We start from the raw sequence: 14219 nt of genomic DNA on the forward strand, positions 1-14219 counted from the left end.
TGTGGGTTGTATCAAGTCCATTTGCATCCTGTGTTTTCCCAGTAGTATTTAACAAACATGGATTTTATTTTTTTTTTAGTCAGAATTGTATTTTTTGGATCAAGCATTAAACCATTTCCATGGAGCAACTGCTATTATTGGTAGTGTTCATATATGTCTTACAAAACATTGATAAAGACTCATTGTGCTCTATACATAAATATCTACAGTAGGAAGCCATGAAGAGAAGTATAACCAATCACTATAAACAACATACTGCCTGGTTCAATTTTGCAAATCTGGTATTTTTAACTGTCTATATAAATGCTCTGTTAATAGTTTTATTTGTACTTCTTACATAATGTATAATCAGGATGTTAGAGAGGAGCATAATTTGGAATTTATCTTCATTCCCCTTCACAGGTCAGGCTCCCTAGATTCACTTTGTTCCATGCACATCACTCCAGTGTTGTATGAGAGAGGGAATTGGGCATGAAATGATCCAGGGAGCTTGGCCCATCTGTCAAATGGAGCATTAAACTACTGCTTGTGCAAAACAAGGTGCACGTTAAAAAAAAAAAAAAAAAGAGGAGATATTTAGAGAATTTTAAAATGGAAAAGGTATAATACTGAATGGGGATCAAGAAAACAAAATTCTCCAGTTATTGTCGTATTGATCTGGGCTAAAATACTGCGTGCTGACTCCTGATAGAAAAGCAACTGTTTCCAGCAGTACTTGGATATTTTTTCATCAGTGAATAGTTCAGTTTTGGTCTTTTCTCACTCTGATGGAAAACCACTGTCCAGTTGTGCCTAATGTAAATCACAATGCCAACGTTTCTTTAGATTTATTTTAAGACATTCACGTGCACTGCCTAAAGTGTTTATTTTCTGCTTCAGGCAATTCTTCAATTCATGTGTCAGTTCTCCAGTATGCCAGGGAAAATAATCTAGAAATTTCATGGACCATGCCTCAAGAGACTGACAGGCTTGTAGAGATGGTGCAGTCCATTCAACAAAGGGAGCAAGGCCCTACCAGATTAGGTGAGTGATTTTGTGAATATTGGTGTTTAAACAAGGAGAGGAACAAAACCCCAAGGAATGCTAAATACAGGCTGGCTACAAATACCAATTTATGTCATTGTGGTGGCATTTCCTGTTAAGGTTCAACCTTTTGTTATGGTTCAGTTTTCTCTATTAAAATGTATTCATAGGTTACACAAATTATGGTTTGTCTTTAAGGTATTTTGGAAAGAAGCCTTGAAGTAATGCTCAGGATTTGCATTCATTATCTTTCAAGCAAGCAAAGTGTAATTAAGAAGTAAATAATTTGATCATTAACCTTTCAGTGCTGGTTAGTTGATTAGACATTTAGGAGCAGAACTGCTCATGCTGACTTCATAGGCTGCCCTTACCAGATGTTTGTGCTGAGCCAGTGTAGCCCATCTGGTTGAAAAATAGCAAAACAAGAGTTATATTTCTGTGTGGTTCACTTCCTTCACCCAAGCTGGTGTGCTGGTTCCACAGCGACTTGGGCTGGCACAAGACTGGGGATGGTGCCAGAGAGCAGAGAACAAGGAATTGCCTAAGGCAACCCCTCAGCTGAAGAGTTACTTGTGAAATACTATCTTCTGTTCCAGACAGGCAGGTCCACTTCAATTTTCATGTGCTAAAACAACAGATTTCCCACTGGTCTGTGGAAACTTGGTGCACACACAAATATCAGTTGCAGGGTTCAGCAAAAAATGAACAGCATCTCCTACATCTTACACCAGATACCCTGAGAATTTTGTTCTTCTGGATTGGAACATTTACTGTGGCAGCCATCTAGCATCAGGGTGCTGTAACGGTTGAGGAATACACAGATTTTTGGGGTCTTTGGACTATGAAGAGTTATTTGTACATAAAAGTGCCAAATAAAACCTGACTTCCATAGTTCACAGGAGGATTAGCCCTGATTGCTTTCTCAACCTGGAGAAATAAAAATACCAGATGGCTGATGACACTTCTGTAGGCTTGTTGTGGGATGAATTGTTGCATGCAAATAGATAAGTTTTGTGAAGCCTTCCATGTAATGTGTAGAGAAAGTCACATGGAACTGCAGGATAAACAGAACAAATATGGCCTTTGGGAAATGAAATGGGAGAGGCAGCCACATGACATCCTCATTAGTGATCTGTTTATGTCTCATTGGAAAATGCTCAGAGATCGTGATCAAGGATGTGGTATAATGAATGAAAGTAGAATAGAGTAGAAGTAGTTCCTCTCAAATGAAGTCATGATGTGTGTGAATGTGGTTGGCTGTGCAGGAGACAGCATTCCCGGGAAGTGCACGGTCACTCAGGCCCTTCTGTCTATGCTCGGGCCTCTGGAAATGCAGAGGCTGCTTGACAAATGTAGATGGCCCCAGTCTGGATGCTGCATTTTCTTAGGAAATCTTTTCTAGCCTTTGCTGAAAGGCTTTGATCTGAATTTACCCATCAAAAATATAATTTCTATGAGACCAGAGCTATTTCTTCTTATTTGCAATGGCTGCCCGATGGTAGAAGAACAATTCAGTGAAATCTTTATTCCATCTTTGTTGGTCCAAATTGTGCTATTTTGGTCCAAAAAACTCTATGTGCAGAGGGCAATTGTTGCTACCACTGCAAAAGTCTTACTGTAGAAAGTATTCCCTTTCCTACATTATTTAGCCATAAGGAAACTCCAGCAGAGATTTTAGTAATAAGAAATAATGAAAAACTACTGAGTATGTGAGGGCATAAATAGAACAAGAAAGAGCAGCTTATACCACAGATCTTTCCCATACTTGTGCAGTGGGGCCATTCAGTAACATCAGATGAATTTTGGCTCAAGTAACCTATCAAGAAGCAGCTCTGGGTCTATTCAGACATCATGAAATCGTGTACAACTTCACATAAGAAACAACCGAAAAAAAAAAAAAGGAAACTAACTAAAGTGATGTGTGCAAGACAACTGAGAATCACATAAATGTGTCTCTGTTCAGTATTTGTGGGTGTTTAAGACAGTCACAGGGAGCAGATTGAGAAATCCCTACAGTAAATACTGCTTACCACTTTGTAAAAACATTATTTTGCTTTCTTATAGTTCTAGTAAAAGTCACTAATTTAGGCTGACATTTTCCTGCCTCATCTTCAAAATTTGGAGGAAGTATGCTCTATGTGGCTCAGCTGTATAAAAGCATCTTTAAGGAAATAAATACTTCCCCCCTACCCCCTCCAAGAAAAAAAAAATCTTAAATTTGTACTCTTCCTCCAACTTTCCATCATTATTAATATATTTGATTAGTAGCTTTGCTGTCAGGATTAAGAAGGTATAAATGTCTTTCTTCTAAACCTCCACTGTGGTTTTAGAAGCAAAGGTCCCCCCACAGGACTTTTCCTTATTCATATCTCTCCCCAAATGATGCACTCTATGTTGAATTTCCAGAATTTGCCCCCCGTCACGTTAATCAATGTTAATGACAAAATATTAATATTCATGTGTCAAAAACTGACCACTTAAAGCACTGTGGGATCAGTTTTCAATAGCTGATTTGTTTCAAAATGAAAACAATCTTCTATTTTCAGTGAAAAATCCCAATTCCAAGTGAAGAGCCTAAATTAAAATACAAAGACCAGCTTCAGGATTACGGACCTGGTCTAGTGGGAGGTGTCCCTGCCCATGGCAGAGGGCTTGGAGTGAAATAATCTTTAAGGTCTCTTCCAACCCAAACTATTCTGTGATTTTATGATTCTATGATTATCATCATGGGGAGTTGTTCCTGGTTAGACAAGTCCTTGGTTAAGTAGTTGCAGTCTGGAATACTTAGACCATCCAGACACTGCTGGCTGTTTCTATATCACTTCACGTTCTGAGTAACCATTCCTATTTTGTGTCTTTACCAGGCTACTTTCAGGACTCTGAAAGTGGGAGATTAAGGTCTCTTGTGGTACTTTTTTTTGGTCAAGATGTTGCAGAAATGTTAGAGAAACCACTGAGGCCACTTAAGGCACAGATTACAAGTTCCCAGCAGGAGCCTCTATCTGATTGAAACACTCTGTCTGTCAAACTCTAGAGACCCTCAAGGGGCTTTACATTTCATTCCTTGTTTCTGACAAAATTAAAGAAAATAATTGCCAAGGTTTCTCTTAGGAAGTTTTTGCTTTCCCTGAGGCATCCACCAAAACATTAAATGTCTGTGTGTTCCAGATTGGCTAATTCTGGGATGAATCTTCATTTTTATTTCTTGGATATTTTTCAAATATTTCTGGGGCACCTTGTGCTCATTCAGTTAATTCCATGATGTCCATGATTGCTCCCAATCCAATATTTGTGATTCAGATTAACATGACTTTTTACACATTTTAACTCTTCCATTCAAATCATTAATGAAACTATTTAATAAGGCAGAATCTCGTGTAATTCCCTGTAGTCTCCTAGTAAACACCTCCAACCCTATTCAACAGATTGTCTTTTGTCCTTAAAGTTTATGTCCATTTAGTCAATTTGTAGTTCTTGCAGGAACGTCTGTGTGAACCATTCTGAGTTGTTACTTCAAAATACAAGTCTAAATTTAAAATCTGTCAGGTCTCAAGTCAACCAGGAAAAGGTTCTTAAAAAGCCTCTTAAAAAGCCTGACTTAGAATTTCAGCATCAAATGTTCATAGTCATTATTTAATTATCATTCCAAACATGAGCACTGAAGGATGGGAAGAATATGCTGTTCTGTGCTTGGAATGATTGGTCTGTCCTTTCTAAAGCAGCCTGTATGGTTCAATTGGATTTTTTTCCCCTTTTTATTTATTTACATTTTTTTTCCCTGGACATGCCCAGTGAGTGGCAGTCATACCCTACTGACTGAGCTGGAAGGCTGCTGGGGCTTACCACCTTTGGTGGGCTGAAGGAATGGCTAAAATGGCTGAAAACAACCTGGGATAGAGGAGTATGTTCCTGCCCATGGCAGGGGAGCTGGAACTGGATGATCTCTGAGGTCCCTTCCAACCCAAAGCATTCTGAGATTGTCTTTATGTTTCCATGCTGTGAAACCTCTTTCCAGTCTTAATAAAGCCTTGTGCGGTGTTGTTTAATTCAGTGTAAATACTTATATTTGCTTTACTGATATGAAAATGACAGGTTTTTGTTGTGTTGTGGTCTCTCAGTATGAAAATGTTGAAGTTGGTTGACTTTGGCAGTGAATAGTTTTTATTGTGGCCTCTGAGGAATTTATTATTCCCCTCTGTGGTGAGATGGAGAGATTAAGAGCTGAGAAGTGACCTTCCAGCTTGGGATGATGACTTTTTGAATCCCTCTAGCAGGACGAAAGTGTTCATTTGGTGATGTCTTCAGACACCTGGCTCTTTTCTCCAGCACTGGCTTAAAAATACAGGGAGAAATCCAAAGAGTTTTTACTATGCTAAATCCAATTTTCCGTGCATTAAATTGAGTAACTACTTTTGGGGCCTTTGAAATAGTCGCTGGTTCTAATACAACAGTACTTGATTTCTTTATGAGAAATTATAAAAAGAATGGATTTTTTTTTTTTTTTTTAGTTTACAAATATGTATGGAGTTTCTGACCATTTTTAAAATTAATGTGAGAAGAAGAAAAATAGAGCTGGACTGGCTGCTGACCACACCAACCACACAAAAGTCAAAGGGTCATTAAGGAAAACAAATAAGAAATTTCAAGTACTTTTCACAAATGAATGAAAAATCATTTGTGATTCTTACTGTGCAAAAGTTTAACCTAAAATATGTTTGAAAGTTAAATACTTTTTTTTTTTGGTAATTGTAGGACCAAAGGGAAATGAGTCAATCTTCTGGCACAGTGACCATCCTAGAGCAATCTCAGGGATTTTGAATATAGTGAGATTTATTTGCTGTATTTTGTTTTATCCTTAGTTATTTCTAGCTAATGTGGCATTCTAACATTTACCTTGACAGACACAGAACCATTTGTAGAAAGGATTGTGGGAAAGCTGTGTAGGACATGAGTTAATGGCTGAGGTTAGTTATTTTTTTGTGGTCAGGAACAGTAGTTTGTGAAATGGAATCACCATCACCCAACAAATAATGGTGTTTCAAAATGTGTTTTGTTGCAAGTAGAAAAACATCCAAAATTTCAAGATTTTCACTGAATATCCAACTGCTGTTGCCTTGGTACAGAATCACTGAATAGTTTGGGTTGGAAGAGGCCTCAAAGGTCATCTAGTTCCAGCCCCCTGCCATAGGCAGGGACCCCTTGCACTATCCCAGGTTGCTCAGAGCCCCATCCATCCTGGCCTTGGACACTTCCAGGGATGGGGCAGCCGCAACTTCCCAGGGCAGCCTTTTCCACTGGTGCCTCAGGACCCTCTGAGTAAAAAAGTTCTTCATCACATCAAGTCTAAATCTCTCCTCTTTTAATTTAAAATTTGGGTTGGAAGAGGCCTCAAAGGTCATCTAGTTCCAGCCCCCTGCCATAGGCAGGGACCCCTTGCACTATCCCAGGTTGCTCAGAGCCCCATCCATCCTGGCCTTGGACACTTCCAGGGATGGGGCAGCCGCAACTTCCCAGGGCAGCCTTTTCCACTGGTGCCTCAGGACCCTCTGAGTAAAAAAGTTCTTCATCACATCAAGTCTAAATCTCTCCTCTTTTAATTTAAAACTTGTCCTCTTGTACTATATCTACCTACCACTATAATAAGTTGCTCTCATTCTTTTTTATAAGCTCCCTTTAAATACTGTAAGGCTGCAGTGACGTCTCCCTGGAGCCTTCTCCAAGCTGAACAATCCCAGTTCTCCAAGCCTTATCAATAATCAATGTGCTGAGTGAGATTCCTGAAGTTTGTCCATGCTTGCAGCAGCTTGGGAAAAGGGTTTTTGCGTCTATCACTGGAAAGGTGTGGGTTACATGGTGCAAGAAGACATCAAGTACAAAATGTTCAGGTGCGCTAAGATGTGCTGGTGAATTATCTACAGGCTGACTTCCAGTGTTTTACAAATGCATTTGTTATTATAAATTGTACAGTGAATTCCTGAGGCAAACCTATTTTTGCTCCACAGTTATTGCAGATTACTCAGAGGAAATACTCTTTCAAGTGTTTCTTGTTCACCAGTCACTGTTTGCCCCGAATGTCACATCAGTCACCCGGTTTCATTTCTACTTCCTGACCTGATAACTTCCAAGCCCAAAGGAGCTTTTAAGAAAGCTGCATATCATGATCCCCAGTGTAAATATTTGTGCAAATACATGTCTAAATGCAAGTACTAACAAAGTGCTCTCTTGCTGAGGTCATAATTATCAACAAAATTTGCCTGAATGTTCACAGATGTAAAATGAATGGTCAGCAGCTTCCTTTTTAAGCTAGTTTATGATTTGGTAACTCAGGTAGAATTTCTTTGCAAGAAAGACATTTTTGTGGGGTTTGGTGTGGTTTTTTTGTTTAGTTTTTATTTTAATAAGGATCACCCGGTTGTGTCATGGATTACACAGAGTTTAAATTTCAGAAAGGTTGCTGGTAGTGTGGAGGCAAGATAGGTTTTTCACACCCTTAAGGAAAGTCGATGAAATTAGGGAAGCGCTAATTAGGGAAGCACTAATTAGGGAAGCACTAAGATCTTTTATAGGAGTCACAACAACTTGTGTGAACAGAATGATGCCAAGCTGTGGATCAGCTCGCCACTGGATGTCAGTGTTGCTCGGCAGTTAGAAGCAGGAATATAAACCCCACAATGTCTTCTATCCTTTAGGGCTGGCAATACTTCTGGGAAAGGTAACTGCTTAAATGAGGAGTGTGACTTTGTTATCGTGGCTAAGGAAAGGGAAAAAAAATTCCTATCACTGCAGAGACTGGGATAGTCTGTGTATGGAATTAAGGATGGACCTCCTGTGTTTGGATGTCTTAATAAATACTGGAAGATTTTTAATAGCTGAGATCTTTCATGTATCTGCAATAAATCAGACATTAAGAGTCCTTTGAGAATAAATATTTTTCATTACCTAATAGTGTAACACACTAAAACAATATAAAATTTAGTTCTGCGGTCTCCTGTGACTTTTCTATCTCTCATTTCTCTCTTCATTTCTTCCTAGGAAATGCTATTGATTTTGTGGTCCAGAATGCTATGTCAGAATCCCATGGGGGCAGACCCAGCGCATCAAAGGTCGCGATTGTCATCGTGTCGGGGAGCTCAGAAGATCCTGTGGAGGCTGCTGCCCTTTCTGCAAGAGTGAACAGTAAACCTCGTTTCACTGTCACTATTTATACGTAGAGTTGTTACTTTTTAAGTAATGAGCTAGAACAAAAGATGGAAAATTAAGACACTGGTGTGTTCATGTAACTTCTGGAGTTACTGTGTGTAGTGTTGAGACCTGAAAAAAACATGCCCCGTGAAGATGCCATTAAGTCTGACAGCTTCCCCAGGACTCACAAATTAGTAGTGTCTTGTTTTCTGAGATCCTGTGGATAGATAGGGATAACAGAAATGTGGTCTAATGTCATAAATTCAGTACTGTTGCAGTACAGTGAAACTTGAAAGGTTCACTCTAATAATAATAATAATGATAAATAAAAATAATCATCATAAAGATAATAATGATAATAATAGTAATAATTAGAGGTTTTGATCAGATTCTTCACTCATCTCTACAGGAATATACTTTTGCTATCAATGTGCTGCCTGATGATTTTTCAAGTTTTCTGGCTGTTCTTGCAGTACCCCTGGTTCCTCAGGTGTTCATCTTTGAAGTGAGGAACTTTGACTTTGGTTGAAGGTTGCTCTGGGAGTTATTGAATAAGGCATGGACTGTGTAACAACTATCAACTGTTATTTTTAATTAAATGGTTTGAAAATAATCCAATTGTTGCTGTGTAACTGAAGAAAGAAAACAGCATGTTGTGGTTTTTTTTTTTTTTTCATTTAAAAAGAGAGAAGATGTCATTAAGTCTGCAGCTGCGTTTTGTTGCCCATGAATGATCTTATTATGCTTGGGACTAATAGAGCTCATCTTAGCTAACAGTGTGATTAGAGCAGCACCATTTCAGCCCTTAGTTGCCTTTAGCCAGTGTGGGGGGAATGATGCAAGTAACACATGAAAATTAAGTGTTGGAGAAAAACTTTTCCCAGTTCTATTTTTTTAGAAGCAAATGAAAAAATAAAAATGATGTCATTTTTAGGTTGGAAAAGACCTTTAAGATGATCATGTCCAACCATTAACCCAGCACTGCCAAGTGCCACATCCTTTAAATACTTCCAGGGATGAACACTCCATGTCCATACACAATGATTTTCTCCTCTCCCTTGCCTATTTCAAACCCTTCCTTCTCTTTTCCTAGGAGTATCCCTGTTCCCAGTTGCTGTTGGGAACAGATATGATGAAGGGCAGCTGAGGACTTTGGCTGGGCCATCTGCTGCTAACAGAATCATGAAGCTCCAGAATTTTGAAGACTTATCCACTATGATCACATTGAATAGTGAATTTATCAAAAAAGTGTGCATGGGTAAGTCTGAAAGTCATGATCTTGTGTCTGGAGCATAACACAAAAATTGAAATGCAAAACCAGGATGAGTTTTCTTGGTATGAGAAGGCAATCAGATGCTCTGTTGTGAATGTGCCACTGACAACCATCACAAATGCTGACCTAGACCACCTTCATCAATTAGGCATGAAACCAAATTTGAATCCTTTAAATATGTATCCAGCTGCTATTCCAGTTAGCTCAATTCCAGCAAGGTTTGTAGAACTGGTTAGGCCTGAACTTTCAAGCTAGCATCTTAATAAAAATCAATCTTGATAAAAATCTTGATAATCAGTACTCAGGACTGGTCAGTAACTGAAGGACACCAGGAAAGTTGAAGCTGTAATGAATGAATGGGGCATGTTTCAGAAGTTTCAGAAATGTTGTGAGCAAAGATTTCAAGTTGTGTTTTTCAGATATTGTTATGTGTATGTCTAGAGAAAATTCAGCCAAAATAGAAGGCAAAAAGGAATATAATAAAGAATTTCCTTTCCCAGGGAAACAGATACTGGGGAAAAAAAGTGTAAAAATAATCAGTCATTTATTTGTAGGTGACAACACTCCTCTAAGGAACCTTGCTCCAACACTGACCAGGATTTTACTTCTTTACGTCCTTGGTCTAGATATAGATATTTATCCCTCATCTCACTGTTGTTATTCCTGTTCCAATAACATCCACATGTTCTCACCACAAGCCACTGCCTCGTGGTGTTAGTCATTGCACAGGTTTTTGCCAGCATTATGTGGGCTTAGTTACATCTCCACTACAGCAAATGGACTTTTTTTTGTGGAACCAAGGACCTCTGAGAATGAGGAAGTTGCAGAGTGTTCACAGTCCAGCTTGGAGATATCCGATCAGCCTCCGCTGGGATCACTTCTGGCATTTTAAAATCTCTCCAGAGCATCAAACAGCTGCCATTTTCTAGATTTAAACAGCTGCCATTTTCTTTCCTCTCTTTTAAAATAAGCTTTTAAAGATGCATTTCCTCTCTTCACACTGTAAAACATGTGATTTTTCTTGCTGTAAATTACATTGATCCAAGATTTGGGATGGGGAGCAAGAATTTGGAACCAGTAATTATTTTCTTACTGCAATCTGTGCTGTAACCTATCAGTACCAGGAGTGAAAGCTTTGTATTTTTTATGAAGGCTTTTCCAACAGCTTAAAAAGCTGTTGAACTATAGACAGTCTTGAACTATAGACACCTTCAACATGTAAAATCTGAGAAATTTAGCCCTCTCTTTTGTTGATGGTGAAGACTTTGCTAGGGAGTGAAAAATGATATAATTTTTTTTTTTTTTGATGGGGATTGATTTTTTGTTTGGATTTTTTTTTGTTTTATATAAATTTCCTACAATCTGTAAAGCATAATTTTCCCCTCTAGACTCATACAGTTGAATTTCTCATGTAGAGGGAGTCTTGCCTTTTGTATGGAAGTGTACCAAAAATAATACCATTAAAAAAAGATTTTAAAGAGTTCCTAAATGATTTCAAAATACATTACTTATCCTGGAAAAGACAGAGCAGAGAGTGTATATAGGATAGCATAGTCTAGTATTCTACAAAGAATTTGCTAGTCAGGGTCTTAATATCCTAGAGACTTTGTCATGCCATAGTACAAAAATGAAATTGCTTCCAAAATATCTTTAGGTGTGTAGTGAAAGAACACAAACATAGAAGCTGCAATTCAGTGTGTACCCTGTGACTCTTTAACTGATTATGTGAAAAAAATGCTCATTACAGTCATGACTAAATGTAAGGAAACTGAATTTGGGTGTTCTTATTACAGCTATTTGTGTAGTTATGCTGTATTGATCTTCCTGCATTTAATAAATGTGAGTGTGGAAATTGTCAATACCTGCTAATTCCCAGGAATGTTCTCAATGGATCACAAGACTCTGAGGTAAGGCTGGACTGTGCCTCAGAGCCAAAGCCATGCTCATCCTTTAAGCACCATCTGGCCAGAGCTGTGGCTGTACAAGAAGTGCTGTAGAATTGCAGCCCAGTTACTGCTCATGGAGTATTTTGGGACCATTTTATGTTTATGCCTTCTGTGACTTATTATTGTGCTCTTTCGACAAATGCCTGCAGTCTTCAGGTAGGGACTCACAAGCTGTAGCACAAAAAGCCCCAAACTTCTCACAGCTTAAATCAAGCTTTTAAGTAAGCAACCTGTATTTTGGTGGTCATCACTTAAAAGGCTTGATAAGGAAATGGGATGGCTAAAAGATGTCCGCTTCTCTTTCAGACCCAGTCAGAGAATGCATAGACGAGGATGGAAACAAAAAAAGAGTAAGTGTATTGCCTGCTTTGGCCATCTGGCTTTTAAGTTGCAAAGTTTGTGCAAGAACATGAATATCTTCACAGTTAACCTAAAACAAAAAGCATCGGACAATATCAAGAATTATTTTGGAAGAAGAAAATATTGGATTTTGAACTGGTGGGATAACTTTGCACACAGAGGAGGCTTCTTCTAACATTATCTCATCTTGCAGAGTGTTGAATGTTATTGAAGTCAGTGCAGAACCACTGCAGAACAGTGACATCATTTGTCTTCCCTGACAGCAAAAAATGCATTTCCATCTCTTGGTGAGAAGACTTCTGGGACAGCTACACATGGCCAAATAAAGGTGCATGTGCAGGGGCAAGCTCATTGTCCAGCCACTGTCCTTCTGCTGAAATTACAAATACCTTGTCCCTGTTGCAATTTTACAGGAAGATAATTATTGTGTGATGGTCTCTAGTTACAATCATCTCTTTAGCAAAGAAATCAAAATTTCTTGGAGTTTGTGCAAAAGTTCTCATTAATCCTGAGAAAATGCTCAGAAGTGTAAGCAAGCTTGTCTGAGCTCTCAAAAGTGATCCCACTCTAAGAAATTGGTGTTCCAGGTGCCATAAATGGTTCAGATTCTTCATCTCAGGTGAAATGCCAAGGTTTTTCAGAGTATATCCTACTACATGCATTTAAAAATATTAGCATAAGCTTGTACCATGTTTTCTAGTAGGGATCAGTTATGAATTCTACTCTAGGATTCATCTTGAATTTCCAGTACATAAAAAATATTCCTTTGGTTTTTCCCTTGTGAAGATATGACTGTGAAGGAAGGGTGTGGCTAATAAGTGAATATGAATTACCTAAACACAGGAAATATACCAAAACTGCTTTACATAGTTGGCCTAATTAAGAAAAAAAACCCCCAACAAACAAAAACTAAACTCCCCGATTCAGAAAACACAGGCTTTTACATCAGCTTCATAATCTTTCAGGTGTTGCTCAGAGAATTCTTGCAGAAGGCTCAGCTCCCCAACTGGGATGTCTGTCATGCACCTGGAGATTGTGGGAACTGATCTCCTGCAGTTTGCAAGGAAATCTGAGTTCTCAGGATCAAAAATCTCTGCCTAAATCCTATCAGTGTTGGGAATATTATGATTTGTTACTTTTTCATGTTTTGTTTTGTTATTACCCCTACCCTGGAAGTGACTGTAGAAGGAATATTCTTGATTAAGGTCATTGTTACTAGCAGATCAAATGTGCCGAATCAGGCCAAAAATTCATCCAACCCCCTCTATAGTGTGGCCAAAAATAGGAGTCAGGGAAGCAATGTTAATAAATACGTATAAAAATTCCCTGAACTACCCTAGCCATAAACAATTTGTTACTCAGGGACACCCTGAGCTGCAAGTGACACCTTTTTGTATTTGCTAATGCTTGATAGTTTTGTCCTCTGTGAGTTTGTTCAGCTGTTCTTTGAATCCTTGGAAGTCTTTAGTACTCACCAGGTCCAGTGGCAAGGGGTTGCAGGAGTGCCAAACATAGGCTGTGTAAAGAACCACTGGTGTAATGTTTTAATTTGACAGTTGGCAGAATATCAGGACAATAAATTAGGTTTTGGTTATTTTTTTTACATAGTTAATTTTCATTGTTAGTCTTGTTTTGAAATTTAGAAGCAGGCATAAAGGTGGTAAAGAAGTATAGGTTTTTGTCTTATAATAGTGATATTTCATCATGGAGTGATCTGTAGAGCAATTTGCATTTCTAGGCTGTTTAAGGTGGCAAACCCTATGTTCCTGAGCTATTACCATGACTTTTCTAGTATTGTTCAGCTCTTGGCTTAAAGAAGAGACAAACAAACAAATAACCTCATCTAAACTAAGAGATAACACCCAAGGGAGCTGCTGAGATGCATGGGTCTCTCTCCTGCAGATGCACAGCAAGACACAGAGTGTGCATGTCTAGGTCTGTAGGTTCAGAGCTCCCTCAGAGAGGAAGTCTGAGGCTTCCTGCAGTGTTCTGGCAGACTTATCCTTCACAGCTTAGAAACCCTGATTTTGCTTTCCTTTCTGTCCTGCTTTTGCTCCTGCAGTTTAATATCAATTGGGATTTAGTCCCTGTGTTTTCTCTATACTAGGATTCTTGGGGTTTTTTTATCCCTCAACTTTTTTTTTTTTTTTTTTTTTTTTTTTTTTTTTAATATCTTGTGCTTTGCTTTTCTTGTCCAGCTCTTAGATGTTTTCTAATGTATGTCCTATTAAAGAGTGAATAAAACCAATTAAATATGTATGGAAGCCAGACTTGCACAGCTGTATATGTACCCTTACAGGTGGTAGGAGAGACAAGTGTAATTAAAAAGCATTCTATCTCTTCCTATAGAAAAACTTTTGCTGTCCTTAAAACTCCTGTTATTACTTTTCCACAGCCTTCTCTAGGCTCACAAGCCTGAAAAAAGTATTAAGTAA

General features: G+C 38.5%; 1 protein-coding gene across 1 annotated transcript in view; it reads left to right on the plus strand.

Moving 5' to 3' along the window:
* Positions 1–14219, plus strand: part of VWF (von Willebrand factor) — a 119407-nt gene that overhangs the window by 68487 nt on the left and 36701 nt on the right. Inside the window, exons 30-33 of the mRNA XM_041460362.1 lie at positions 880–1023; positions 8056–8199; positions 9299–9463; positions 11731–11774. Coding sequence (XP_041316296.1) covers positions 880–1023; positions 8056–8199; positions 9299–9463; positions 11731–11774 — 497 coding nt within the window. The remainder of the gene's footprint in view (positions 1–879; positions 1024–8055; positions 8200–9298; positions 9464–11730; positions 11775–14219) is intronic.

The sequence above is a fragment of the Pyrgilauda ruficollis genome, unplaced genomic scaffold (genome assembly GCF_017590135.1).
Source record: "Pyrgilauda ruficollis isolate IOZ18807 unplaced genomic scaffold, ASM1759013v1 scaffold142, whole genome shotgun sequence".
NCBI classification, from domain to species: Eukaryota; Metazoa; Chordata; class Aves; order Passeriformes; family Passeridae; genus Pyrgilauda; species Pyrgilauda ruficollis.